The 27768-nt window shown below is 48.6% G+C and overlaps 1 protein-coding gene across 4 annotated transcripts; it reads right to left on the reverse strand.

Annotated features, from left to right (window-relative positions):
* Positions 1-5742: 5742 nt before the first annotated feature.
* Positions 5743-27481, reverse strand: Taf8 (TATA-box binding protein associated factor 8). 4 transcript variants are annotated; one of them, XM_031346604.1, is made up of 9 exons: positions 27424-27481; positions 26136-26292; positions 23557-23655; positions 23197-23259; positions 21614-21738; positions 17430-17577; positions 16585-16727; positions 13171-13310; positions 5743-6209 (listed from the first exon to the last, which is right to left on the reverse strand). In XM_031346604.1, the coding sequence occupies exons 1-9, from the start codon at positions 27460-27462 to the stop codon at positions 5825-5827; spliced, it is 1299 nt and encodes a 432-aa protein (XP_031202464.1). In that variant the 5' UTR covers positions 27463-27481; the 3' UTR covers positions 5743-5824. The 4 variants fall into 4 exon arrangements, with proteins under 4 accessions (XP_031202464.1, XP_031202465.1, XP_031202467.1 ...); XM_031346605.1 differs by lacking the exon at positions 27424-27481 and adding an exon at positions 27052-27180; XM_031346606.1 differs by lacking the exon at positions 5743-6209 and adding an exon at positions 11216-12909.
* Between the last annotated feature and the right edge of the window lie 287 nt (positions 27482-27768).

A 27768-nucleotide genomic window follows, 5' to 3' on the forward strand; every position in this document is an offset into this window, starting at 1 on the left:
GGCCTCAAATTTGGCAGTTTGAAAAATCCTCCTGCCTCAGCTTCTTGGGTGTGGGAATTAAAGGTGCACACCTTCGAGCTTGACTCTTATTTTTTTTCTTTCTTTCATTAGGGTTTTTTTTTGGGGGGGGGTTAGGGGAAGTCTTGCTATAGCCCAGACAACTGAGGCAATCCTACTGCCTCTGCCTCTGGAATGTTAGGGTTACCAGTATATATAGCCACCACAGGCTCTGGACTCTACATTTTTAAAAAGGATTTTTTAAAATTTACATGTGTGTGTAATTTCACATGTGTGCAGATGCTCAGCAAGGCTAGAAGGCATTGAATCCCCTGGAGCTAGAGTTGTGAGCCTTGGTGTAACCTGGGTACTGGGAAGCAAGCACTGGTCCTCAGAGAGACAGCAAGTTCTCTTAATTGCTAAGCCATCTCTCCAGTCCTCTCTGCTTTTTAATTTAATGTAGTTTGTGATTTTCTGTTTTTGTTATAAAGCGCCTTTAAAGCCAGGTGGTGGTGGTGCACACCTTTAGTCCCAGCACCTAGGAGGCAGAGGCGAGCAGATTTCTGTGAGTTTGAGGCTAGCCTGGTCTACAGAGTGAGTTCCTGAACAGCCAGGGTTGTTACACAGAGAAACCCTGCCTCAACCCTGACCAATAAAGTACTTTTAAGTTACTATCTAATAAAAAAGTATGAAAATACTTATTGAATAACAACAAGCCTGTTTATTAAATTTATGTTTCTAATGACTTCCTACCAGGACTCCCAGCAGAAAATGGGAGCATACAGTCATGTGACACATGTACACAGATGTGCACACTGACCATATATACATGTGTGCATACACTCTACCATATATACATATGCACACACATACATAGGCATTGTACAGAGATGTGTACACATACACACACACCCCACCATACATACATACACACATATACATGCACACATACATGCATACATACATGCATACATATATGCACACAGAGGGAAAGAACGGGGAATTGTCTCTGAGGCTTTACTTTTCCTGGACATTCTGCTTCTTACTTCCTGGTTCATTTTCACAAACCCAACTAGAAAATTTGCCCACCACCAAGTAAGTGTTCCCTAGTCACTGAGCACAGTGTCGCCCACCTATGTGTGACCCAGCACTTGGGAGCTGGAGGCAGGAGGCCAGGAAGCTCAAGGCCAGCTTTGGCTGTACTTGTTTGGAGACAGTGTCTCATTAGCCCAGTCTTGTGTCAAACTCAGAATGCAGCTGAGGCTGATCTTCCAGCCCCTGCCTCCTAGGCACTGAATTTTCAGACACTGGTCACCATTCCTGATCCCAAGGCTATCTAGTATGTTCAAGGCCAACCTGGGCTACATGAGACCTTATCTTGAATAAAAAAGAAAAAGAAAAGAAAAAGCTGCCCCTAAATTAACCGCATGAGAAGGAAGCCGGAAAGGAGTGAGTGCCCTGTTTCATTTTTACCAAGTCCAAACTCTTCTAAGGATGACGTCAGCAGAGTGATAATAAATAACAACCCCACAAGGGGCTGCAGAGGCCACTCGCAGGGTAGGGTACTAGCTGCTCTTGCAAAAGTGCCCAGCACCATGTTACAACTGCCCAGTTCCAGGAGCCTGACCCCCTCTTCTGGATTTTGTGGGCTCTACACACACAGAGAGCACAAATATATAGACAGGCAAGATACCCAAACATAAAATAATAATAAATAAGCTATTTTTTAAAATGAAAATAAGCCACCGGGCGGTGGTGGCGCACACCTTTAATCCCAGCACTTGGGAGGCAGAGGCAGGTGGATTTCTGAGTTCGAGGCCGGCCTGGTCTACAGAGTGAGTTCCAGGACAGCCAGGACTACACAGAGAAACTCTGTCTCAAAAACCAAAAAAAAAAAGAAAAAAGAAAATAAGCCAGGCAGTGGTGGCCCAAACCTTTAATCCCAGCACTCAGGAGGCAGAGGCAGGTGGATCTCTGAGTTCAAGGCTAGCCTGGTCTTCAGGTTCCAGGACAGCCAGGGCTACACAGAGAAACCCTGTCTCAGTAAAGAAATGACAGACAGACCAATACAAATAAACTACATGAATGTGCCTGGGGACGGCAGTGAAAGGAACACACCACTTGGCTTGATTCTTTAGCCATCAGGGGAGAGGCAGATACTGGCTCTGGAGAGAAGGTGGCATAGCCTAGGGAGCAGAGCTCTCACCCTGTGGGAAGGCTGCGTTTCCAAAGCGGCTAGCTTCACACTTGTGCACACCAGAGTCATTCCTGGCCAGAATGACTGGCAGCTGCCCGGCATTCCATGGAAGGTGAGAACTCCACGCTCAGAGAACACCCTGGCTCACTCCCGAGTAAGGCTGTCCACTAGAGATGCTATCTCAAACATCCCTCTGTGAGAACACTCCCTCATTATCTCATTAAGCACAATATGAAACGCTTCTGAAAACTGTTTTTCACTTATCAGATTGGCAGGAGATTAAAACGCGTGGTGTTGGCTGCAGTGTGGGAAACCAGGTTTGGGGGTTTTGTTTTGTTTTGTTTTCTTCTCCTGGAGGGAAGCTAATGTACCACAACCCTAGTGAGGGAGCTCCACCCACAGAGAGTCTCCGTCATGAGAAACTTTAACAACAACAAATAAAACAGGTCCTGAGGTGGTTTTTTTTTTTTTTTTTTGAGACAGGGTTTCTCTGTGTAGCCCTGGCTGTCCTGGAACTCACTCTGTAGCCCAGGCTGGCCTTGAACTCAGAAATCAGCCTGCCTCTGCCTCCCAAATGCTGGGATCAAAGGCGTGCGCCATCATCGCCTGGCAATGGTCCTGAGGTTTTGAAGCGTAAAAACTAGCACTGAGACTAGAGATGTTCATCCATTGAGAGTGCTGGCTGCTCAGTCTTGAGGAGGAGTCCAGACCCCAGCATCAGAGATCAAGCACCTCACAATGCCTAAGACTCTGCTCCAAGGTCACTGATGCCTGCTTCTGGCCTCAGCAGGCACATGCACGTAGCACACACACACACACACACACACACACACACACACACACACACACACACGCTCATGTTTGCATGGCGATGATGTCGGCTCCAGATAGGCTAATACCGTGACAGCATGAGGCCACAGCAGTGTTTGCTGACAAGAGCTCAAGTTCTGCGCATGAGAGGCAATCCATTAGGATAATGTCAGGATACTCTGCAGCCACACAAGCCAATAAGGATGTTGCTTATGTACCAGGAATGACCTCCAAAAATAGTAAGTTGTGCACATGTGTGTCAGGGTAGGGGTAAGCCGAGGCAGGGCTGCTTGACTTTGAGGTCAGCCTGGGTTATACAATGCGTTCAGGGCAACACAGGTGACATTGTGAGACTTTGCCTCAACCTACCCAGCTACTGCAAAAAGGAAGAGAAGGACAGGGGAATTTTCCGCACATTTTGGGGAAGCTCAAGCCAACAGTATAGGACATGTTTAATCGGTTAGGGTGATGGACAGGAATGCCTGTGGTCATGCTCAGCCTGTACCATAAAGGAAGGGCACTGTGAAGGTGCCGGCCCCCACCCCACCTAGCAACGGACAACATGCTGACCTCATGCAAGCTGCTTAGCTTTGAAGCCCACTTCCTCTTGTACTAAGAAACGAAGTGACACGCTGTAATCCAGGAGAATTGTACTTCACTCCTGGGCTGAGATTGAGGAGTGAGATTTGGTCTGTTTCCATGCTTAGCACAGTGCCCCGCATCCTGGGGCCCTGGAGACAGCTTAGTGGGTAAAGGCACTGGCTGTCAGAACTGATAACCTGAGTTTCACCCCTGGGACCCACATGAAGGAGAGAACTGTTTCCTGAAAGCTGTCCTCTGACCCCCACTTATTCACAGTAACACACACTCTTATTAATTTATACAAATATATTTATATGAATAAATGTAATAAAACCACATCTTTAAAAAAGCAATAGGCAGCCAGGCAGTGGTGGCACATGCCTTTAATCCCAGCACTTGGGAGGCAGAGACAGGTGGATTTCTGAGTTCGAGGCCAGCCTGGTTTACACAGTGAGTTCCAGGACAGCCAGGGTTAAGGACAGAGATTCTGTTTCAAAAAATAAACAAACAAAAAAAAAATCAACAGAAATAAATATACAACAAGGGACATCTTGGCCAGGCGCAAGCCCACATCTGCAATCCCTGCACTTAGTATGTGCACAGGAGGGTTCTCAGTTCAAAGCCATCACCCATAGCAAATCTAAGGCCAGCAAAATCAAAACAAGACAAAAACTAAGTGTATCCTGGCTTCTGATCAAAATGCAGACTCCATGGTGAGGCCAGAAGGCTCTCAGGTCTGTTGGCAGCCTCACTGCCACCACCACGCTCGGTCTGAGACACTCATGCTATTCTGTGTTCTCTCCTCTCTGCCTAGTCATCCGTCCCTCCCTCTCTCTGTCCTTCCCTCCCTCTGTCCCTCCTTTCCTCTGTCCCTCCTTCCTTCCTTCTTCCCTTCCCTCCCTCCCTCCCTCTCTCCCTCTGTTCTTCCCTTCCTTTGACTTGGTCAACTTGAATGTCCAACTCAATTTTCACTAGCCCCAGCCCAAAAAGAAACTGTGCCCCCTCCTGGGAGATGCCAGGTACTGTAGCACATGTCTGCAGGTATCACCACACAAATGAGCTCACGCTTGTCTGTGACGATCCACACAGGGAGCACTTGACTGCACTGGGATGAGGCCGTGGTAAGACATTGTTTCCTACCATCAGACCAGTAGACTTTCCCAGGTCTCAAGTCCCTGCATGGTGAGGAGGCAGGTCCTCACTCAGTGCGAGTGGGAACTGGCAGATTCAGAACATGGGGACCTGTGTAGCAGGCGTATGCAGCAAAGCAACACACGCAGATAGATTCACGGAATGGACACACAAAAGAGCTGGGAGAAGGGGCGCTTTTGACAAAAAAGCACTTGTTGCTCTTACAGAGGGGCCAGGTTCAGTTCCCAGCACCCTCATGGTGGTCCACAACCATCTTAACTTCAGTTCTAGGGGATCTGAGGCCCCCTCCTGGTCTCTATGGGTACTATGACAGGAGGTGCACATATGTACATACAAGCAAAGCACTCATACATAAAATGAAACAGATGGGTTCTGAAAATGGAAAAGGAACATGCAGTGCTTGCTCTTCCAGAAGATACAAGTTTCATTCCCAGCATCCACATCAGTTTACAAACTGCCTGTATCTCCAACTCCAGGGGACCTGGCGCCCTCTTCTGGCTCCCGTGGGTACCTGTCCCTCATGCATACATATCTACACTCAATACTCTCTCTCTCTGCCTGTCTCTCTGTCTCTGTCTCTGTCTCTTAAAAAGAAAATAAATCTTTTTATTCATTTTGAGACAGGGTGTCTCTAAACAGCCCTGGCTATCCTGGAATTCCCTAAGTAGACTAGGCTAGCCTTGAATTCACAGAGATCTGCTTGCCTTTGCCTCCCAAATGATGCCTGGCTAAACCTAAATTTAAAAAAAAAAAAAAAAAAAGGCGGGGCCTGGTGATGCACACCTCACCTAGTACTTGGGAGGCAGAGGCAGGCAGATCTCTGAGTTCGAGGCCAGCCTGGTCTACAGAGCGAGTTCTATGACATCCAGGGCTACACCGAGAAACTGTGTTGAAAAACAAATAAACAATCCCCCCAAAAGCAGAAGGTGTAAAGGCCCTGTCTGTCACCCGACAAGTTCCATGAGTGAGCAGAGAGAAAGCCTATGTCACAGCATTACAGAGCCTTGGAGCAGAAAGAAAATCTTTATTATTGGCATGGAGGACACACTAACCACTAGGAGAAAATACTGTTTATACGGTATCATGTTATAAAAGGGATATATTTACATATGTGTTTGGTACATAAAACCATACTGACTCATCAGGAGCCTCCAGAAGGAGGCCGGAGAACCTGGGATGGGAGAGGAAGATATATTCTATCTTTTTCTGTCTTTCAAGTTCTGTGCTGAATACACATATCATCTGTTCACAATTAAAGAAAATAACTTCTAACAAGACGGAACAATGACGTAAGCAAAACGGAGAGGACCTAAACCCTGAGCACCAGGAGGGGAAATACCTTGCGCTGTTTTCCAGGGCCGGAAGGGTCCATGACAAATCTGTACCTTCAAGCTGGCTCTTCTCCCCACACTGCCAGCTGGGGCTGTGCAAGCTGATGGGCAGAGACTTAAGCGCTCGCTTCCGGGTGGCCCTGAGTGAAACAGGAGAACGAGAAACCCGTCACCAAGAAAATTCAGAATTAGCAATAAATGACAAGGCTCAGGCTCCTGTTCCTACAAAGACACTGGAAAGAGCCTCTGAGGGCCCTGTTGTGCCTGAGCATGCCTCTGGGCTAGAGATGTCACACAGTGGTAGACAGCATGCCCAGAAGTGCACAAGGCCCTGGGCCCTATCCCCAGCTCCAAAAAAGAGAAAGGGAAATTATGTAAAGCATTTGGAGACCCTGGGACCCTCAGGATAAAGGAGTATGGTGCTTCTTCCCAGGTTTTGGGAACCCTCACCAGCTCCAGCTGCCCCTTCCTGGGATGGTCCTGATTTCCTGATTTGGAAGGGACAGAAATGTCCTGCCCCGCCCCGACACCCCCCACACCCTCCCCCAGCCTGATATAATCTGGTTTTACAAAGGCAAAGGCTTCTTACAACTGACACTACACTGGCCTCCACAGAGATGGGACAAGAGCCTCAGGCCCAAGCAGGACTGATGCTCAGGCCTCTCAGGCCAGCTCCAAGCTGCACCCACTTGCCCTCCCCTCCTCCCTCTGCTTACCCTCCTCTTTCAAAGGCTCACTTGGTCTTTCAGGAGAGGCTTTAGGCCTCAGACCAGCCCTCCTTCCTTCACGTGGTCAGAGGAGGCAGAACATGTTCCTGTGTGTTTACCCATCTCCCTGGCAACACAGATCTCGCAGGAGGGTGTCATTGGGTTATCAGTAGGTTTCTGTTCCCTGCCTCTCCTTAGGCACAGGTGCACTCTGGCTCTCTGCCTGGGACCAATCTCCCCCCAGTTCCTGAATGGCTAGCTGCTCCATCCCCTCACCCTGCCATAAATCATAATTGGAAAACACCACCCTCTGTGTGGAGTTGACGAGAGAGACAGCGGTTCTCATACTCCCTGTAACCTTGCTCCCAGCCCTGCCTACGGCCCTCTGCCTACCCATCTCCCTCTGAACAGGATCCCAAGCCCTTGTGGGACCGAGTGGTGTCATCCTCCTTGACCCTCCCGTGCATTTCTGTCCACAGTCCTCTAGGGCACACACGCTCCTGCCTCTGACCATGAGTATGCTTGTTTACTGTTCCCTTTCCACAAAGATGGCCGCATTTTGTGCTCCGCTCAACTACAACGTTCTTCTCAGGCCACTGTTTTTTTTTTTTTTTTTTTTTTTTTTTTTTTTTTTTAGGGCAGCTCCCACAGTAACTCCTCCTGCCCTATCTTGTGGCAAGTGCTGCCTTTATCGATTGGCCCTGCCAGAGCCACCCCAAAGTCTGCCCCCACAAGGTGACTGTTCATATGGCCTACATCAACAAGTCCCTTGTCAGAGATACTGAAGCAAGTAGGGTGGAGAGTAGGTGGTTCCCTTCTCTGGCTGGACCCTCCCCTGCTGGCCCCAGTGCCTGCTTGGCTTCTGTGAAGGCTCTGGCAACTGCCTGCTCCCCCTGTTACTAGCCCAGGCTTTGCACACTACTGACCCCTTATGGCTCTTATTTTCCTTGCCCCCCTTCTCAAATTCTCTAGCACCACGATCTGCATTGCTTTCCTCCTGGGCTCTGATGGCACCACGTGACTGACATACCATGGGTTGTGGGTTGTCTACCAGATCCCCCACCCCACCCCACCCCTGTAAGAGCTGGGGAAGCAGGAACCTAGGACCACTCTGGTATTTGTCAGCATCTGCATCCGAATGGTCTTCCTTAGAAGCTCAACTGCTGTTTGAGTGGCTGTAGATGGGAAGGGTGGACGAGGGGACAGGCTGGAGGGCTGGATGGAGCCAAGTGAAGACTTTCTCCCTGCAGGGTAGAAGCCCCCTCCAAGCACCCTCTACAGCCTACAATGCCTTTAGTTTCCTTTTGTGTACTTTCCCACTAGAGTGAATTCCCTGGAAGCAGGAACTATGTCTTGTTACGCAGAGTATCTTTAGAGTTAGCACAGGGCCATGCATACACAAAAGGCTCTGGGTCCCTATTTGCTAAACAGATCACACGAGGATGAGTGACCGCAAGAACACAGAACTGTCAGGGGACCTCATCAGCCAGGTTTGCACTGGAGCAGTTTGGACTGGGGTGGTCAGTCTCTGGGAGGACCTTCAGTCTTACTGCAGGGCCGAGAATGGGCAGATGAGGTCTACTCTGGCAGGGGATGCGGCTGGGGAAGAGCAGAGAGCCTGCGCATTTGGGTGGTGCAGCATCAGAATGGCAAGGGAGGCAGAGTGTGCTGTCTAGATACAAATGAACAAGACCTAGCATGGTCTACGCGGAGGACTTGGAGGTCAGTCCCAGCTGCCCTGCCTGCAGCCCCACCCGAGTCAGCAAGCCAGGGCCGCCTGCTCTCAGTGCTGGTCTCTAACCTCCGCCTGAAGTGGGACACTGAAGAGTGGATGTGACTGGGGAGAACTGCTAAGGCAAGTTAAATCTCATGTGATATTACAAGTATAATCATGGTTAATCCTAGCATGGGGGAGGCGGTGCAGGAGAATCTCTGTGAGTGTGGGGTCACCCTGCTCTTTACGGAGTTCTAGGACAGCCCATGATAGGACTACACAGAGAGCCCCTAACTCAAAAACAAACAAATAAGCCGGGCGGTAGTGACTTGTGCCTTAATCCCAGCACTTGGGAGGCAGAGGCAGGCGGATTTCTGAGTTCAAGGCCAGTCTGGTCTACAGAGTGAGTTCTGGGACAGCCAGAGCTACACAGAGAAACCCTGTCTCAAACACAAAACAAATCATAAAAAAAAAAAGAAAAGAAAAGAAAAGAAAAGAAAAAGAAAAACCAAAACAAACAAACATCAAACAACAATAGCAAAACCAAAGCCAACTGGGTACAAACAGCTGGATGCCGAGACCTGCTGGGTGGGAATGCCTGGAGGTGGACAACCAGAGGAGCCATGTCCCTGACACGAGAGATGGCACTTCCAAGACCTTCCCTGGTTGGGCAGGCACAAGGGAAAAGTCATCAAAGAAAGACCAAAGTGTTGGCTGAGGACATCTACAAAAAGGGCAAAGGAACAAGGTCAAAGAGGAAGTGACAACCTACTGGTCGCACACCAGCAGAGGCTGGCCTGACCCAGGGCCTGAAGCGCACCTGGCAGTGGGCATCTAGAACTGGCTGCAAGAGTGACTGTCACATAAAGTGCTCAGCACCGCTCCACCAGATCCCTGAGCCCAGCTTAGTGACAGGTTCTCAACTGCTCACAGGCCCAGTAGGTCCTTCTTTCTGCTGTGAAAGCCCCTCAATTTTTTTTACCTAGGCCCAGAGCCATGTGTAAAGCCATACACCCTCACTTCCTTTGCAAGAAAAGCATCCCCATGTTTGGGGGCTGGGGGGACCATCCAGCTTCTGGGTTTTGCTCTTATAAAGAAACTTAAAGTTCCATTTACCCAGGCCTCTTTGCTCTGTTCCCTGGAGCATGTACCTAGGAGATAGTAGCTTCTACCTCCCATCCTATGAATATGACCAGAACCCCAGGGATGGAGGAACTACCAAGCAGAGGGGCCCTGCAACGTGACCGTCATCCTGCTAGCTACACCTTTCATGGAAAGCTTTACTTCCGGGGGCTGGGTGGAAGGATGTCACGTGGGATGCTTCTATGTGGAGGAGTGTGTGTGTTCATACAGTGTTTGCATGTGGAGGGGGGATGTGAGGGGAAGAATGGCCTGCTAGAACTAGGCATGCACTTCTGACTTAAGCCACCCTACATTGGGGCCACATCCAATCTCTTCCACCAATGGGTCAGTCAGTATGTGGGTGTGTGATAGAGTGATCAGAGGGACAGAACCACGGGAAGGCATCTAAGCATCTAAGGGAATCAGCAGTGTGGGGCGGAAGGCCTGAGCACCACTGTGTCCTCAGCTGCAGAGCTAGAACATTTGCTTTTAAGGCTATGTGAGTGTTTGTCATCTGGGATGTGTAAAACAGAACTGTGGCTAGCAAGAGTACTGCCCGAGATGGGAGTATGGCTCAGTGAAAGGGGACTTACCTAGCATCCCCAGGGCCCTGAGTTCACACACACACACACACACACACTCCCCTCAAAGGAAGGGGCTGGCAGAGCAGTTAGAGAGGTTACTGGGTTAGGAGCGAGACTACTGCTCTTGTCAACAATCTCAGCCAGAGCCGGGTGGTGGTGGCACATGCCTTTAATTCCAGCACTCACAAGGCAGAGGCAGGGCCAGCCTGGTCTACAAAGTGAGTTCCAGGACTGCCAGGGCTACATGGAAAAACCCTGTCTCAAAAAAACCAAAAAAAAAAAAAAAAGAATCTCAGCCAGATTCTCAGCACCCATAGATAGCAGACCTCAGTTTGCTCTAACTCCAGCTCCAAGGGATCCAGTGCCCTCCCAGCCTCCAGGTAGCTTTCCCCTTGATCCCAGCATTTGGGATCTGAGTTTGAAGCCAGCCTGACTTACTTAGGCCAGTTAGGGATATACAGTGAGTCAGATGAGTTAAAACTGACAATGTGAGGCATTGGACATACATACATTTCTGTTTGAAATTGTACTATACAGCCTGGGCCTGCGGACAGGGTCCACAGCTGCCTAGGAAGCTGGAGGCAGGAGGACTTCTAGCAGCCTGGGTTTCAGAACAAGTTCTACCCTGGCCATTTAAAGAGACAAAACAAAACAACCTAAAAACCTGGAGCTGGAGAGCTGGCTCAGCCCTCACATGGCAGCTCCTGACCTCCAGCTCCAGCCTATCTAACCTCTTCTGACCTCTCAGGGAACCACACATATACATGCATGCAGATAAAAGTTCATATACATAAAAATTTAAAAGTCTTAAAAACAAATAAATGAGCACTAACAATTTGTTCTGGTTTTGAGGCTGGGGCTTACTATACAATCCAGGCTGGCCTTGAACTCAGTATCCCAAATGCGAGGATTGCAGGTGTGTGTTACCCCCACTCAGCATGCAGAAAACATGTTTAAATAAAACTCACAGAAAACGCTGTGTACAATACTTCTTTGCCTACCATTTAAGAGGCCCTATGTCTGATTCATTTACAAAGTTTTTATTATGAATTTTTATTATAGTCCTTTTATAAATCACACTTTATTTTTCCTCCCCTAATTATAGAAAATAGAAATATATAAATATATACACACACATTGAGATTTACATGCTTTAACACAACATCATTCAGGGCCATGTCCGAGCATCTTTCTTCTTAGAGAAAGATAGCGCTGCAGTCTGCAGTTCTGAGGTCACGAGCAGGAGCCCCTCCCACTCCCACAATATTCTCAACAGGCCTCCAACAGTGACACTGGTGCAGGAACATGGAGGTGTGTCTGATTTCAACTGACTGGCCCAGAGCTGCCAAGCCTATCACAAGCTCTCAGGAGCCACACAGGTCAGTCTTCCTGTTCTGACCTGAAGTTCTAAGTTGCGATGAAAATATTCCTGTTTGGTCCGGAGCTGAGAAAGCTCATATTCTCACCCTTTTGTGTCCTCTGATTCTAGGCCCACAGCTCTTTTCCTCCAGGCAAGGGGACCACAGACCTAGAGACCAGTAGGGAAGATGGATCCTCTACCAGCTGACTGGAAGCCAAGCATGGCTGCCTACACCTGCACATGCAGCAGGTGGCAGGGGGAAACTGAGCCTGGGATACACACTGAGTCTAGGTTAGCTTGGGCTACAGAGTCTGTCTCTGAAACCTGAGGGGTGGGGAGAGAGAGAGAAGAAGACTGATGGAGCAGAAGCAGCAGCCACCAGGATGGAGGAGGCATTCCGACCCAAGGAACAACTTATCTATGTTATGTCAATTTCCACGTGTCCCTGCCATCCTTCCTTGGAGGCACGATGATTCATGATTAGGGGAAGTGTGGGGTGGGGTCATTTCTCTAGCCGGTGGAGGTGGGCAGATTCCGACCTCAGCAGGGGCCTCTCAGCCCCTCCCTTCAGCAGGTGGGCATGTAGCTTTCTACCACAGCTGCATTTCCCAGCTAAGCTTAGTCCTCTCCTACCTACTAAGTCCTCTTCGTGGTGCTTTAAATCCACCGCTCCTTTTGAAGTCACAGGATAACTAGCTACACCCCCGCCTCTGGTCAGATCAGCTTTCCCAGAAGGGTGTTTCGACTCCATTGTGGTCAGCTTTAATCAAATGCTGGTCAGAAATCAAGGCTGCTCGGTGGCCATTGTCATTGATACTAACACCTGTGCTCCTAGTTCCTGGCAGCCCCACATCAAAGGTGAGCTGTGGCCTGTTTCCAACTTGATGAGATACAAAGTTACTTTCTATCCACTCAGCAGGAATCTTGGGGCCTAGGTGAGAAGTGAGACCTTTCTGTGTTTATACCAGCCAGAGGGATCCAAGAGGTCTGCAAGCCTTATTCTCAGCAGGGCACAGAGCCACAGGCCTTCTTTCCACTCTTCCCTGGCCCTCCAGGTTCCAAAGGAATCAAGTCCCATGATTGATTGATCAGTGGAGTCCTCATCGTCCCAAACCCTGTTGCAGCAGTACGGCCAAGGGGACGTATCCTTTATGGAACACTCCTTTATTGCGCCATGGGTTCCTCTACCCACACGCAAGCACAACAGGCTGTCTTCAGACAAAGTTGCTACTAATACGACACAGCCCGGACACGGCCAGGACGCCACCCGCCTCTTCCCTCCGTGACTTGCCCCCCAGGAAAGCTTGTCCTCTCCTTTACAGGGCAGCTTTCTTCTCAGGTCACGAGAGGGACCTAGAAAGAAGAAGAACCACAGAGGCTGCTGCTGGCCCTCCTGCTCTCCCAGGCTAGAACAGCCAAGGGATGGCAGGACATGGCCACTAAAGCGAAGCGGGAGCACACAGGTGCACGCGGGAGCCAAGGAAGAGGCAGAGGAAGCCTTCCTCTTGCCCGAGCAGTACCCAGCAAGCCACAACCACTGGCGAGCCTATTCCTACCAAGGAGCAGGCAAGCAGGCAAGCAGGCCGGAGCAGGCTGGAGCCAGCCCCCACTCACTTTTTCCTGCGGATCTTGGGCTTCTTCACAGGCCGCAGATAGGGATTATCGATGATGCTCTCCTCCCCATTCCGGCTGCCGGCCAAGGAGGAGTTCTGCTGCAGCACAGAAGCATTCTCCTTCTCAGCTCCAGAATCGTCCTTTGAGCAAAAGCCAGAATAAAGCAGAATACCAGTGGAGTGAGGAAGGAGACTGTGCCCGGGACAAGAACCACCTCTGTGGTCTCTGTTGAGAAATGAGAAGACTGGAGCACCGTCTTTCCAGTGCTGCCATCTCTGCCTGCCTCAATGAGACCTGGGCAGTGGCTGGCTCTAAAGGGAGAAACTGTGAACTCTGACAAAATGATATACTCCAGGGTCCTTGGCATCTTCAGAAGGTGGGGACATAAAGAATGGAGACCTAGGAGGTTACAATTTACATGCTTCAGGAAAGGAAGTAACCATGGGTATCTTGGAGTAAGGCCACAGGGCCAGAGTACTCCGTGCACAGGGCAGCTGCCTCCTAGGCCCCAACTAACACAGGTCTGATGCATTTCCTCCAAATCTCTCATCTCTGGCCCTTGGAACAAAGGACCAATGACCATATTCCAGCATATCAAGAACGATCTGGAATCCTGAAGCTCACTCAGCAAAGTGGAGGCCATGACTTTATTAGAAACTCTGCTGGCGGCACAGGTGACTAGGTCACCTTTCCTTACCGTATGCATACTCTCTCCTAGCCCCCACACTCTACCTTTCATCTTTGTTTCTATACTTCTTTACTGAGCAGTGGCAGCAGAGCCAGGGCATGGGCCACCACACGCAGAGCCTGACTTGGCTGCTTAGGCCCAGTGACCAGAAGCTGATCTGCAGCGCCCCCTGGTGACACACCACGGGTTCCCTAGAGGAACTGAGAGTTCAAAGGAGGCCTCACACTCCAACCAGGAGTGGCTGTTATTGGTCATACTGTGACCAAGTGGCAAAAGAGGAACAGAGGCTTCATCTCAAGGGACAGCTGGGCTGGGGTGCAGACACCAATCTCTGGCTTACTGGGCCTCAACTCTGGATGACTTCTAGGTTTTGCAACATCTCCGTACTATCCATTAACTCTGATCTCTCTGCAAAGCCACCCCCTGTACAGTAATGTGCTCAAGTCCTCCACACTAAAGCCACTGGAGAATCCCTCTTCAAAACCAGAGCCATAAAACCAAGCACACTGATGGCCCAGGTATGGGGAAGGTTTGTCTGGCGCCCAGCTCCAGGACTAAGTGCTTATGGCCTAACAGGGCTGCCTCCCACACCCTCAGTCCACCACTCCTCCACATCCGAACAGCAGTTACTCAAAGGCCACCTCAATTGTACCTACACATGTTCTCAGACAATCAGTGAGAGTGACATGAAGGGCCCACAGGTGAGATGTTAGCGGCTCTCTATCAAGGACAGCTTGTGGAAATGCTACTGCTACAATCTGTCCCCTTCAGACACAGCCTCCAGACAGGAGATAAACATCCAACTATCTCAAAGATTTGTAGAAAAAAATGAGTGGTTTGCGACGGGCTCCTTGGGCCAGTGTGGAGGCACAGTACCAACCCCTACCTGTCCCCTGGCTGCGGTTTCCACTTCCATGCTGAAGACTCCAAGTCTAACTGCAATCTGTCCTCTGTGCTACCGCCAGTTCCCAGCTCAAATGCCCGACTGCTTGCTTGACAGCTCCACACAATCATCTCACAGGTACCACACATTCAACGTGCCTCAGCTCTTCTTGGGTGCCTTACCCAACTTTTCCCACTGTGGGGACAAGCCCCCACCCTCAGGTGCCTAGAGTCGGTGAGTTCTGCAGTCACAATTGTTTCTTTTCTGCCACATCTCCCACCTGTTAGGATGTCCTCTTGGCTCTACTTATCAATAAAAACAGATCATTTGCACGGCCTCTGTTGTGACAACCTGAGGAGAGGGACCCACACTTATCCCCGGCCTACATCCCTGTGACAGCTTCCTAACAGGGCAGTGTTCCCTCTGGGGCCCACTGTCACCGTAGCCATCAACAATGCTTCCAGAAGTTGACAAGTCCCTCCCTGGCTCGCTCCTGAAGCAGCGGGCCCATGCCATTGGCCCTTCCTTTCTTTTCCCTTCCCTGTCTTTCCACCCCAGCCACTGATGTTCCTCAGGCCCTGACGGCAGCCAGGATCATGGCTCAGCTCTCCTCTCCCCTTCAAGTCTCTGCTTGGTGGTCCACCCAGAGTGTGCTGGTATTGGAAGCAGAGGCTCCCTCTTCAGTATTGAATATGTAAGGGATGACTTTACAGGCTCTCAGAAGCAGAGGTTTTATCTACTGGTGTCACCACTGTACCCTGAGCAGCCACAACAGCACCAAACACATGCTCACTGCAATTTACATGCTTACTGAGTACATGATTGGTAAGATTTCTCATAAGAGAGGTTTGAAAAGATTAAACTTGGGCTGGTGAGATGGCTCAGCGGGTAAGAGCACTGACTGCTCTTCCAAAGGTCCTGAGTTCAAATCCTAGCAACCACACGGTGGCTCACAACTACCCATAATGAGATCTGATGCCCTCTCCTGGTACGTCTGAAGACAGCTACAGTGTACCTATTTATAATAATAAATAAATCTTTTAAAAAAAAAAGAAAAGAAAAGTTTAAACTTATGGGCCGCCTGCATGAGTGCCAGTTCAAAGGACAAAACAGAGAACAAAAAACCACTGGCTACTCTAAACTTCTTGTTCTTTATGCTCAAGGGTGTGGAAGAAGAGGGCAGGGTGAAAAGTGTCCCACAGTAACAGTCCCTGAGTGACACCCTTACAACAGGAGACAAGGGGGCAGTTTAAAACTGGTCAGAGTGAGACGTGACTGTATTATAATCTAGCACTTAGCAGGCAGAGGCAGGATCAGGATTTCTAACACGATTACATTTTGCAGGCTACCAGAATAGCAACGAGTGCAAACAACAGTCTTTTTTATTGTACTTTGTATGGAAGAGTGTGCTGTGCAGCCTAACACAGAAGGTGCCATGGGTTAGCTCGCTCTACCTCAGGCTGGCCCCGCACGTGCTCTGCCCTGCCTGGAAACTCCAGAGACACCGCAGGTGTTGGTCTATTCAGGTCTTTACCCAAATGTCACCTCTAATCCTTCCACCACCTCCACAGCTCCATGTCTAATCTCTTTAGCTCCTGAGGGCAGGGCTTTGTCTATCTTGCTTCCCACTACTTCCTCAGCACGGGGACCAGGGTCTGGACCTGGCAATGCTCATTCGACATATGCTAAATGTGTGACTCACCAGGATGCCTCTCATGATGGAGACTGGTCATACAGCCCATCGTGCAAGCTTCTAATAGACAGCCAGATACCTGGGGTAGGCCCTGCTCAGCTCCCAGGGCCAGGGGCAGGATGTGGGATAGGCTGTTTTGGGAGAACCCACCGTGCTGATGTGAAGGGCGATGTTCTCTGTATCTGTTTGCTCGTCCTGCTCTGAGGAGTCGGTCTCTTCCATCTGCTGTATCTCCAGCTCAGAGGGAAGCAAGGCCGTGAGGTAGGGGATGGTGAAAGGTCTGGCAGCAATCACTAGGAATTGGAAGAAAGATTGGAATTGTCTGTCAAGTAGCCAGAGGGAGCCATGTTTGAGTGCTGCCCAGTCACCATTACCTTAAGCTAGTAATTTCCCTTTCCCATAAGTCTCTGAGTTCTGGAAGGCAAAGCTAAGGGTTACTAACTCACAGGTCTGGAAAGGCTGTCTGAGGTCTGTGTGGGGGATGGTTAGCAGCACCTGGTGATCTCTGTCCCCAGTGACTGCAGAGCCAGGTACTTAGCAGGCACTGAGTGGACGCTTACTGAATAAAGGGACCAATCCCCTATTCAGCTTTACATCACCCGAGGTCCTTACTGAGATAAGTGAGTTTGGTCAACAAAGCCTAATGTAACCCAAGATGTGACCCAAGAAAGGATACTGATGGGCAACTGGCTGCAGACACCAGTATTCCTCTTGCCACCCGAGACACCACGACCACGGGAGGCTCTCTGCTGCTCAGCGCTCAGCCATCGTGAGCTAACCTAAATTCACTGCAGCCAAAATAGGAGAGGCTTTCTGTTTGGAAATCATCAGATAGGAATAGGCTCTGGGGATATGAGAGAAGGAGCCATAGATCTGAAGAATAAAGTGCACTAGAGAAAATCAAGAAGGCATACTCATCTCTCCCCACCTCACTGAGAGAAAGGAAAGATGGTGTGATTATCTCAAACAACAGGGTCCAGAGGGGTGACTCTCACAGGGGAAAGTGCTGACGTCATCCTTGAAAAGACTCTGGGTCTCGCCTGTCTTGGCCATGAAGCGGGTGAGTGCTCGCTCCACATCTCGCCTCTGAGATGCGGCCTTCTCCCGAAGGACCTGGTAGTCAGACACTGGCTCACGGTATGTCTAGGAGAACAACAGAGACACCAGGCTGAGCTCCTGCCACCGTCAGCTCTCCTTAGGCCCTGCCTTGCTGCAGCCATGTCCTTTGGAGAAAATGACCTGGTCACTAACAGCAGACAATAGAGGCCAATCTCAGTATAAACATTCATCAAGAGAAATGCAGATATTCACCACACAGTTGACTGTCTTTGCTTAGCTTCCATGGCAGCCAGCTTTAGGCATAGGACACAGATCCTCAGAAAAGGCTGGGAACCCTCCAGGAGCGCTAATAGGAACCTCCATGTCATCAGAGTAACTTGGCACTATGAGTGGTGGTCCATGTCCATTTGCATACTGTACCATTCCCTTGTCTTAAATCCACCCTCTCCAAACAGACACACTGGTACAAAAGATTTCCCTAAAAATACAGAATAGTGGCCCTGCTGGCACATTCAGGCAGGTATCAGTGAGGTCAAGGCCAGCCAGGTCTAGGAAAGGGAAGGACAAAGAGAGGGAGAGGAGGGAAAATAGGGAAATGAAATACAGGTTGAGACAGCTCAGCAGGTAAGGCCCACACCAAGCCTGAGCACCTGAGCTGTCATCAAGACCACATGGCTCAAAGTGGAGACAACTCCGTCATCTCATCTGACTGGCACACATCCATGCACACCACACACAATGTGTGTGGGCACCCACCCACACAGATAAATGAAATAAATGTAATTGTTAAAAAAGGAAAAGTCGGGCGGTGGTGGCGCACACATTTAAGCCCAGCACTTGGGAGGCAGAGACAGGCGGATTTCTGAGTTCGAGGTCAGCCTGGTCTACATACAGAGTGAGTTCCAGGACAGCCAGGGCTACACAGAGAAACCCTGTCTCCAAAAACCAAAACCAAAAAAAAAAAAAGCAAAGAAAACCAGACTGAGGCTGTTGTTGTAAGCAGAACTGGGAGAGTTGAGGACAGGAGACTCCACCAAACTAGCACCTTGCTGGGCATCTCAGGGAAACATCCAGGATCCAGTAAGCTGTGGAGATGACTAAAAACTGACCAAAAACTGCTCCTCATAACAGAAAGGCAGGTTTTAGACTTTTACAGATTTTTTCAAAGGCTAGAGAGTTGTTTCAGGGGTTAAGAGCACTTGTTCTTACAAAGGACCTGGGTTTGATTCCCAACACCCAAATGAAGTCTCACCACATCCTCAGGCACCGGCATGCATGTGACGCATAGACACACATGCAGGCAAAAAAATTCTTAAATGGTACTGGAGAGATAGCGTAGTGGTTAACAGCACTGACTGCTCTTCCAAAGGTCCTGAGTTCAACTCCCAGCAACCACATGGTGGCTCACAACCATCTATAATAGGATATGATGCCCTATTCTGGTGTGTCTGAAGATAGCTACAATGTATTCATATAAATAAAATAAATCTTTAAAAAAAACCTCTTATATGCAAAATAAAATAAATCTCAAAAATGTTAGCAGGAGAGAGAAGGGCAGAGACAGTGGGAGAGAGATGTCATGCTCATGGCCATGCAGTCCCCTGTGGAAGCCAGAAGAGGATGGCAAATCCCTGGAGCTAGTTCCAGTGGGCACTGAACTCTGCCCCTCTGCAAGGCCAGCAAACACACTTAAACGCTGAGTCATCTCTCCAGCCCTGTTCTTTTTACTTCTTTATTTTATTATTATTTTTGAGACAGTGTCTCACTATGTAGCCCTGGCTGAGATTCGCCTGCCTCTGTCTCCCAAGTACCATGACTATAGGTGTGCGCCACCATGTCTGGCCACATCTTTTGGTATATAACTTTTTTAACTCAAAGAACCATTAAAGAATTAAAGTAAACTGGTATAAAGATTGGGCTTGCAACTTAATATCCTACACCAAGAGTCCAGAAAGAGCAAGGCTCCCACTCAAAAGTCACAGGCTTCAGGGAGGGCAAGGTTAGCTCTTCACATACACTATTTTATAGTAGATTATGTGATAACACTCATAAATAAGCACTTTGATGCAGGTGTAACCTCAGCACTTGAGAGGTAGAGGCAGGAGGACCTGGAGTCTGATGTCATCTTTAACTACATTCTGTGTCAGAGGCTAACCTGAGCTGCCTGAGACTCGGTCTCAAACAACCAACACTAAAAGGAGTTTCTTTATGTTATTTTTATTGTCAGGATCCACTAACACACTATATAAAAAAAAGGATTAACACTATGTACTGAACTGTATTCCCATTAAAAAAGTGTTTAGATGTAGAACTTCTAACTCCTGGCATCTCACATGACCTTATTTGGCAAGAGAGTCACCAAAGATGTCATTAATCAGGAAGAAGTCATGGATTAAAGACAAATGGTGGGCTGGTGAGATGGCTCAGCAGGTAAGAGCACCGACTGCTCTTCCGAAGGTCGTGAGTTCAAATCCCAGCAACCACACGGTGGCTCACAACCACCCATAATGAAATCTGACACCCTCTTCTGGTGTGTCTGAAGACAGCTACAGTGTACTCATTTATAATAATAATAAATAATCTTTAAAAAAAAAAGACAAATGGTATCTTTATAGGAAGACAAAGTATTCTATTTATTTTTGTTTTTTTTGAGACAGGGTTTTACTGGGTAGCCTTGGCTGTCCTGGAATTCATTCTGCAAAGCAGGTTAGTTAACTCACACAGATCCCCCTGCTTCTGCCTCCAGAAAGCTATGTTTAAAGGCATGCACCTCTATTGTCAGCAAATAACTTTTTTTTTTTTTGGACAAAGTATTTTAAACTGTAGAGGCAGCCAGCCAGCACATGGGGACCTGAAGACTGGAGTGACACACCTGTAAACCAAGAGATGCTGGAGGGATGCTGGTGCCCCTCAGCTAGAGGAAAGCGAGTAGGTTCCCTATAGGTGCTAGAGAGAACATGGCCCTGATAACTCCTTTATTTTGAACTTCTGGCCCTTATGCCCGTGAACTAATAAATTGTGTACTGTCTAAGTCATATAGTCTGCAGACACTGAGAGACTGCAGTGCAGGCCAATGGCTGTATCCGGTCCCTCCCTCAAACCTTGTCCCACATTCTGCACCTTTACTCCTGCTTGAAGGAAATGTGGAAGTTCTACCTGTGGAGGCGCCGACAGGCCCGAGGGAAGGTGGAATTGCTCGCAAGCACACCAAAGGACAGCATGAGCTTACTACAGCCAGTTCTTCATGATATTCAGGTAAGTCATGTATTGCAAGCAACTTTCTCCTGGGTAGAAATGACTTTTGTATAATGATAATTTGGAAAATTCAGAGAAGTATATGCAAGAGCAGCACAGTGCCCAGCAGTCTCACCAATGGTCAGAGCACACCTGTGAACAGCCTCCCAGTTTTGCTCTGTGTAGCTAAGGAGCTTTGTGTTTGGTGGGAAAGACAATTTCTTGTCAACTATTCTTGTCCTGGCAACTTTAAGATCATAATTCTCAAGGGTTAGAGAGATGGCTCAGCAGTTAAGAGCACTGACTGCTCTTCCAGAGGTCCTAGGTTCAATTCCCAGCAACCACATGGTGGCTCACAACTATCTGTAATGGGATCTGATGCCCTCTTCTGGTTTGTCTGAAGAAGCTACAGTGTACTCACAAACATAAAATAAATGAATAATTAAACAAGCAAACAAGCAAACAAATAAACAAGCAAAACACTGGCCGTTCTTTTAGAGGACCTGGGCTCAATTCCCAGCACCTATATCCAATTCCAGGTGATGTAACGACATACACACAGACAAAATACCCATACACGTAATACCTTTCAAATAAATCCTAACCCTTCCTTGCCAGATTGCTTTTCTCTGTGCTTCTCCCACCTCTGTCCTCTCTTTGTGAGACAACAACATCTCACTCTAGTCCAGGCTGGCTTCAAATGCATAGCAACCCTTCTGTCTTAGCCTTCCAAGGGTTGCTATGACAAGGGTAAGCCACCATGCCCCGTAAGAAGATGGCATCCCTGTAGCAAAGTTATCAGAGAGCTGAAGGGTGCTCTCCCCTGCAACCTCCATCAACTGTGAGTTCCACACAGGCACAGGCCCTAGGCAGCTCCCAAACTTACCGGAGTTTTGATGTAGGTGTGGGGATCCGGAAACTCAGGAAAATGGCTGGGGATGTGTGGTGGGTGGGGTCGGTTCTGCCCTGCTGTGAGGGCCTTGGGTGTTACTGGCTGATTGGTCACTGGAGCTGCAACAGAATTACAACTAGTTATGTCTCCAACCCCTAAATTCTACAGATTCTATGGTCTCTGTCAAATCCCTCTCTTCTCACTGGACCACAATGAAGCACTTTGTAATTCTACTGACAAAAAGCCTCCCATAACCTTTCCAGATCAGCACACAATGCCCTGCCCTGCCCTACCAAGTAATCTTGCTTGATATTTCAATCTGTGGAAATCCACCTGTAACCTCTTGCATCATCAGAAGAGTGGCTGTCACCAAACATAAAAAGAGCATGTTGAAGCTCATTATGTGTGGGCTACTGGCTATCTTTCCAGAGGGCATTAGGAAGGAAGAGCATTCAGTGGTACAGCATATGCTCAGCATACAGGAGGCCCGGGGGTCCAGTCCCCAGCACACACACTGTTGAGCGTTCACCCCATACAACCAATACTAAGCTGGGGGAGTGTGGGCTTAACTGCCAAAGGGAAGGAAACGGCATTTTCCAATGCTTCTCAGTGGGGGAAGGAGCTTGCCACCAAGCAACCCTCTAGGACCCATATGGTGGAGGGCGACAGGCAACTCCACAATGTTGTCCTCTGACTTCCACCTGCATGAGCACGCACACATGTCAACAAACAGATTCAGCCAGGAGGCTGTGGTGCACACCTCTAATCCCAGCACTCAGGATACAGAAGCAGGTGGATCTCTCAGCTTGAGGCCAACCTGGTCTACAGAGTGAGTTCCAGGACAGCCAAGGCTACAGAAAGAAACCCTGTTTCAAAAAACCAAACCAAACAAACAAAAACAAGTACAACATTTTCCCCTCAAGTCCTAACACTAAAGTAGGGAGCAGTTACTCCCTACTTAGCTTAAGGAACCCACTTCTATCTAAAGCTGACTAGATCTTTTCATATAAAAGGCTACATAGTATTTTAGACTTCTGTTTACTTGTTTTTTGAGCCCGAGTCCCACCTATGTAGCTCGGGATAGCATAGCCCTCACTATGTACAGCACACTAGATTTCTAGAGCACCCCCACCCTCTCACAAGTGCTAGGATTACAGGCGCATTCACCAAATAGCAGCAGTTCAGCTCATGTGAGCCACAAACCTCTGCCTTTGTAATGGTAAGTAAGTAAGCGGCATGCCAATACACGGCTACTTAAAAAAGCAAGCACATTTTGTGCACAGACCACAGAGCTTGCAAGCCCTGATCTGGAGAAGCAAGAACTTCCACAGGTTTTTTTGTACGCTCATTTGCTCTTCAGGGCTAAAATGTAATAGCAGTAGCTCAGACATGCCTCAGCTGCCTGGAGACTGAGCATCACATTCTAACCCCACTGCACAGACAAAGCCGGGCTGTGCGTAGCTCACCACCCCAAGGACAGGAAACCAGCTGTGTCTCTGATGCCTGCCCTCTTCTCCCACCAAGGCACACCTCGATCACCGAGTATGTACTAAGTATCTGGGTTCAAAGCCGCTTACGTGCAGTGATGACCATCCTCTGAGACCGTTTTGCATAAGCAGGTAGAGTGTCAACATTGAAGCCTAGGGACAAGAAAACCAGTCACTGCCATCTTCTGATCCTGGCATGACACTGAACAGGAAGGGGAGCTTCTGTGTGGAAAGGGGGCTTGTAAACTCCCAGCTTGGCCACTATTCTGCCCCTCAGAGAACTCCCACAAGGACTTAGGAGGGCTCCAAGACAGGGTCAAAGGACTCCTTCCTCACAACTTTCTAACTAGAAGTAGGTCAGGGTAAAGAGGATGGACTCCAAGAATCCTCAGCAGACATGAGAACCACAGGCTCCCCTCCCAGGTGACCCTACCTTCAAGATGGACTTACCCATTTCAACCAGCGTGACCACGATGTCCGACAGCGTGGGCTGGGTCCTAGCTGTGTGCTCACAATATGACTTGGCACTTCTCCCGATTTCTGAGATGTCTACAAGGGTCAAAAGCCAGAGTTTCTCCAAAGTTCAAAATAAGATTACCAGGTGGGCTGCCGGTTATGCTGTGTGTGTGTGTGTGTCTGTGTGTGTGTCTGTGTGTGTGTGTGTGTCTATGTATGTGTGTGTCTGTGTGTGTGTGTGTGTGTGTGTCTGTGTGTACCCAAATGACCAAAGGCAGGGCTCAAACAGGCACCTGTGTGCATCACACACAGCATCACAAATTCTGTCCCAGGATATTTGATCACACTGTGAACCCTGAGATTGTGGTGTTTATTAGAAAAACCCTGTTCCTAGTTGTGGTGTGGCTCAGCCTTAGCACACACTTTTAATCCCAGACAATGAAAGTAAAGTTTGTTTGTAGAAGGAAGCACTTATGTTTGAAAGTCATATCTAGTTGAGTGACAGACAAAGTGATGAATCAGAGAAAGGTTTGATAAAATAGAATCCATCTCTCAAGAGAAAGGAGAGGAAAGGGAAGCGACTTCAGGGGTAGTGCAGAGAAAGAAGAAGGGAGGTTGTTTTACCGAGACAGTTACAGAGAGAACAAGCTAGACACAGGTGAAGACAAAAAGAGCCAGAGAATGAGGAGCCAGAAGAGTAGAACAGATTGTCCAAGTTAGTACAAGGCCAAGCACAACAATTCAATAGAAAGTGAGAGAAGAGATTCAGTCAGCTTAGAGATGAGTTTGAGTCAGAACAGCTGGGTCGACCAGCCAGGCAGAGTTCAGAAAGAACTAGGAAGGGAGGAGCTTATTCAGCAGGAAGTCTCAGAGGCTGAAAACATTGTAGACTCAGGTAAGATTGTACAGAGGGTAGGAGCTTCCTGGACTAGGCCTAGGTTAGCAGACGGAGGTGGTGAGCCCCGAAGCTAACAATGACATCAGGCAAATAAAAGTTACATTTACAAAACTCACAATTCTCAAAAGGTGGGAAAGAATCTATCACTGACAGATAAATAATGGATAAACCAACATGGATATAAACATACAATGGAGTGGTTGCTTGTTAGTTTTGAGACAGGTTCTCATATAGCCTCAAAATCCATGTGCAGCAGAGACTGAACTTGAACTTCTGATATTCCTGCCTCTACCTGCCAAGGGCTAGGATTATGGCGTGCCCACCACACCCAGCTACAAAGGAAGTATGTGGTCAGCCTTCAAAAGGAATAAAATTCTTCAAATGGAATGAAATCTATAACATGGATAAACTCTGAAACACTATATATATGAAATAAGCCAGGCACAAAAGGACAAATATTTTCAGATTCCATTTATCTGAAGAGCAAGAAAAAATAAATACAAAGCAAAAGTAGAGCCTGGGAAATAGCTCAGTGGTAAATGTGCCTGGTGCCAATGGCCTGCGTGCCATCTCTGGGACTCATACGGTAAAAGGAGTCAACTGATTCCCACAGGCTATCCTCTGACCTCCATACATGTGCTATGGCATGCATGGAGTCCCTACCATACACACAAGGAAAGAAGAGTAATTTTTAAAGAGTTATGTTGGGCTGGAGAGCAGGCTCAGCAGGGAGAGCACCAACTGCTCTTCCAGAGGTCCTGAGTTCAATTCCCAGCATCCACAGGGAGGGTCACAACCACCTGTAATGGGATCTGATGCCTGATGTAATTGTTAGCTCCTAGGCTCACTACCTCCCTCTGCTAACCTAGGTCTAGTCCAGGAAGCTTCCAGCCTCTGTACAATCTTATCTGGGTCTAGAATGTTTTCAACCTCTGAGACTTCCTGCTAATGTCTGAACACAGCTACAGTACATTCATATACGTAAACCTTTAAAGAGAGAGAGATCCTGAGTTCGAGGCCAGCCTGGTCTACGAGTGATTTCCAGGACAGCCAGGGCTATACAGAGAAAAACTGTCTCGAAAAACCAAAAAAGAGACAGAGACATAAGAGAGAGAGTGTGTGTGTGTGTAGCTATTAGGCTGGGCGGTGGTGACACATGCCTTAGATCCCAGAATTCAGGAAACAGAGGCAGGTGGAATTATGAGTTCAAAGCTAGCTTGATCTACAGAGTGAGTTCCAGAAGAGCCAGGGTACACAGAGAAACCCTGTCTTGAAAAACCAAAGGGGAGAGGGGTTATATTTAAAAAAAACAACAACAACAACAAATTCAAAGACAGAAAGTAGAGTTGTTCTTGGGGCTGTAGAGTAGGGAAGACAGAATCCAGTTCTGTTCAGGAGTACAGGTCTTTCGACATCTGTAACGCTGAGGGTTATACGGCACTGAGCATGCCCACTTAATGCCACTGTAGGTGACTGAAATGACAAGGTTGCTATGTTTGTCTCTCCCACACAGATCAGCATCCAGTCTCATTCTACAATGGACATTTTTGTTTCTTCTGCCTGAATCTGAGTCTTCAAACAATCTTCCAAGAGAAGGGAAACAGTATCTGGGATGGAGTTTATGGAGTTGGGGTCTGTAAAGGAGACAGCAGGCATAGTGCTTCTTGGTACTCACAGCTCTGTAGCATCTCTGTCAGCGTCTCCACAGATGCTTTCTCGGCGCTCTCAAATCCGGCCTCTGTCAGCAAGGAGCTCACAACCACTTGCAGGGTCCTCCTCCGGGCAAGATGGTAGTTATCAGCAGGGTTGGTGGACTGCTTATTTCCTGGTCTCTGGAAATCAGAAGACCACAGGCAGACTTTGAACCACTGGACAAGAATGAACCACAGAATTCACACCATCAAGGGCAACAACAAAATGTCCTGTGTTCTCCCCCCTCCACTGGAACCTCACTTTGTAATTCACTCATCTGCCCTAACGCTAGATATGTAGCTTAGGCTGAAACTACAATCCTCTTATGTCTTCCTGCCATGCCCACTGCAGGTGTGTACCAACTTTTACCTGGACAGTAAAAGTTCTCTTTTGCTAAACATTTAACAACGTTTAATACTTACACTTCCAGATCTTACTAAATGAGCAATAACTGAGCATCCAAATCCCGAGACTTCCAATAGGATAAACGTTACTTGCTCCAAAAAGAAAAAAGGTACTTGAAGATAGATGTGTGTGTTGTGTGTGTGTGTGTTCCTGTGAGTACAGGTGCCGCACCGGGGATGCCCGGATTCCCTGAAGCAGGAATTACTCATGTCCTTTGAAAGACCAGCAGCCTGTCTTAACCCCTAAGCCATCTCTGCAGTCCCATTCACTTCTTTCTGGAGCAAAGTGTCAGAAACTCGAGCTGGTCTGTTATGGGCACGCCTTTTATTCCCAGCACGCGGGAGGGAGAGGCAGAGGCAGGCGCGAGAAGAGGCAGGAAGAGTGAGAAGGAAAGAAAGAATATATACACGAATGATGATGGTACTGAACGAATAAATCTACTGTCTTCTTGTCCCATCACATCATTTCAGTAACAAGGAAAATTAATACAGTACCATCACTGGATGCAGAAGAGGGCTAGGAATCACCGCAAAGAAAGGAAAAGCAGGTAAATATTTTGCAAAGAGACTCCCTTTCAACTTTGGCTGGCCAGTAGGAGGATAAAAACAGCCTCTTCAGACCAATCAGGAGGTGTTCCGGGCTCCCACCCTCAACAGGGAACGAGCCAATCAAGTCTCAGGTGCAGCAATTTAGGAGGCCGCGGCCAAGTGCCAAGCAGCGAGGAACGCCTACGTCCAGAGATACTCTCCAGCTCCGGATCTCAGAGCGGGCCTGGGTTTCTCGGTACAAGACTGTGGCCCAAACCGTGAGAAAGATCCAAAAGACCCAAACTCTTTCGGCTTCCCGCCGCGCCTCTCCAACCTTACCGTTCCGGAGCCACCAGGCCCGGCCGCCGTGTCAGCCATCTTGCTCTCACGTAGTGTGCGTGAGCGCGAGGCACGATGGGACTTGTAGTTGTGGGCTGGGCGATGGCGAAGGGCGGGGCCGCAGGTGCCTCGCCTTGCAGAAAAGCTCTACAAACACGTGTGAGTCTGGCGGGTGGAGGGAGCTCTGGAAATCCCAGGCTCACGTGACTTTGTGTGACCTAAGCTTTCGTGGGCACTTCAGCGGCTGTAGCGATTGATCTGGAAGACGCGCTGTGGGATGCACTAAGTTAAAAGAAATATATTTTGCCGGGCAGGGAGGGTAGCGCATGCCTTTAATCCCAGAAC

This window comes from Mastomys coucha, unplaced genomic scaffold (assembly GCF_008632895.1).
Source record: "Mastomys coucha isolate ucsf_1 unplaced genomic scaffold, UCSF_Mcou_1 pScaffold3, whole genome shotgun sequence".
In the NCBI taxonomy this organism is placed as follows: Eukaryota; Metazoa; Chordata; class Mammalia; order Rodentia; family Muridae; genus Mastomys; species Mastomys coucha.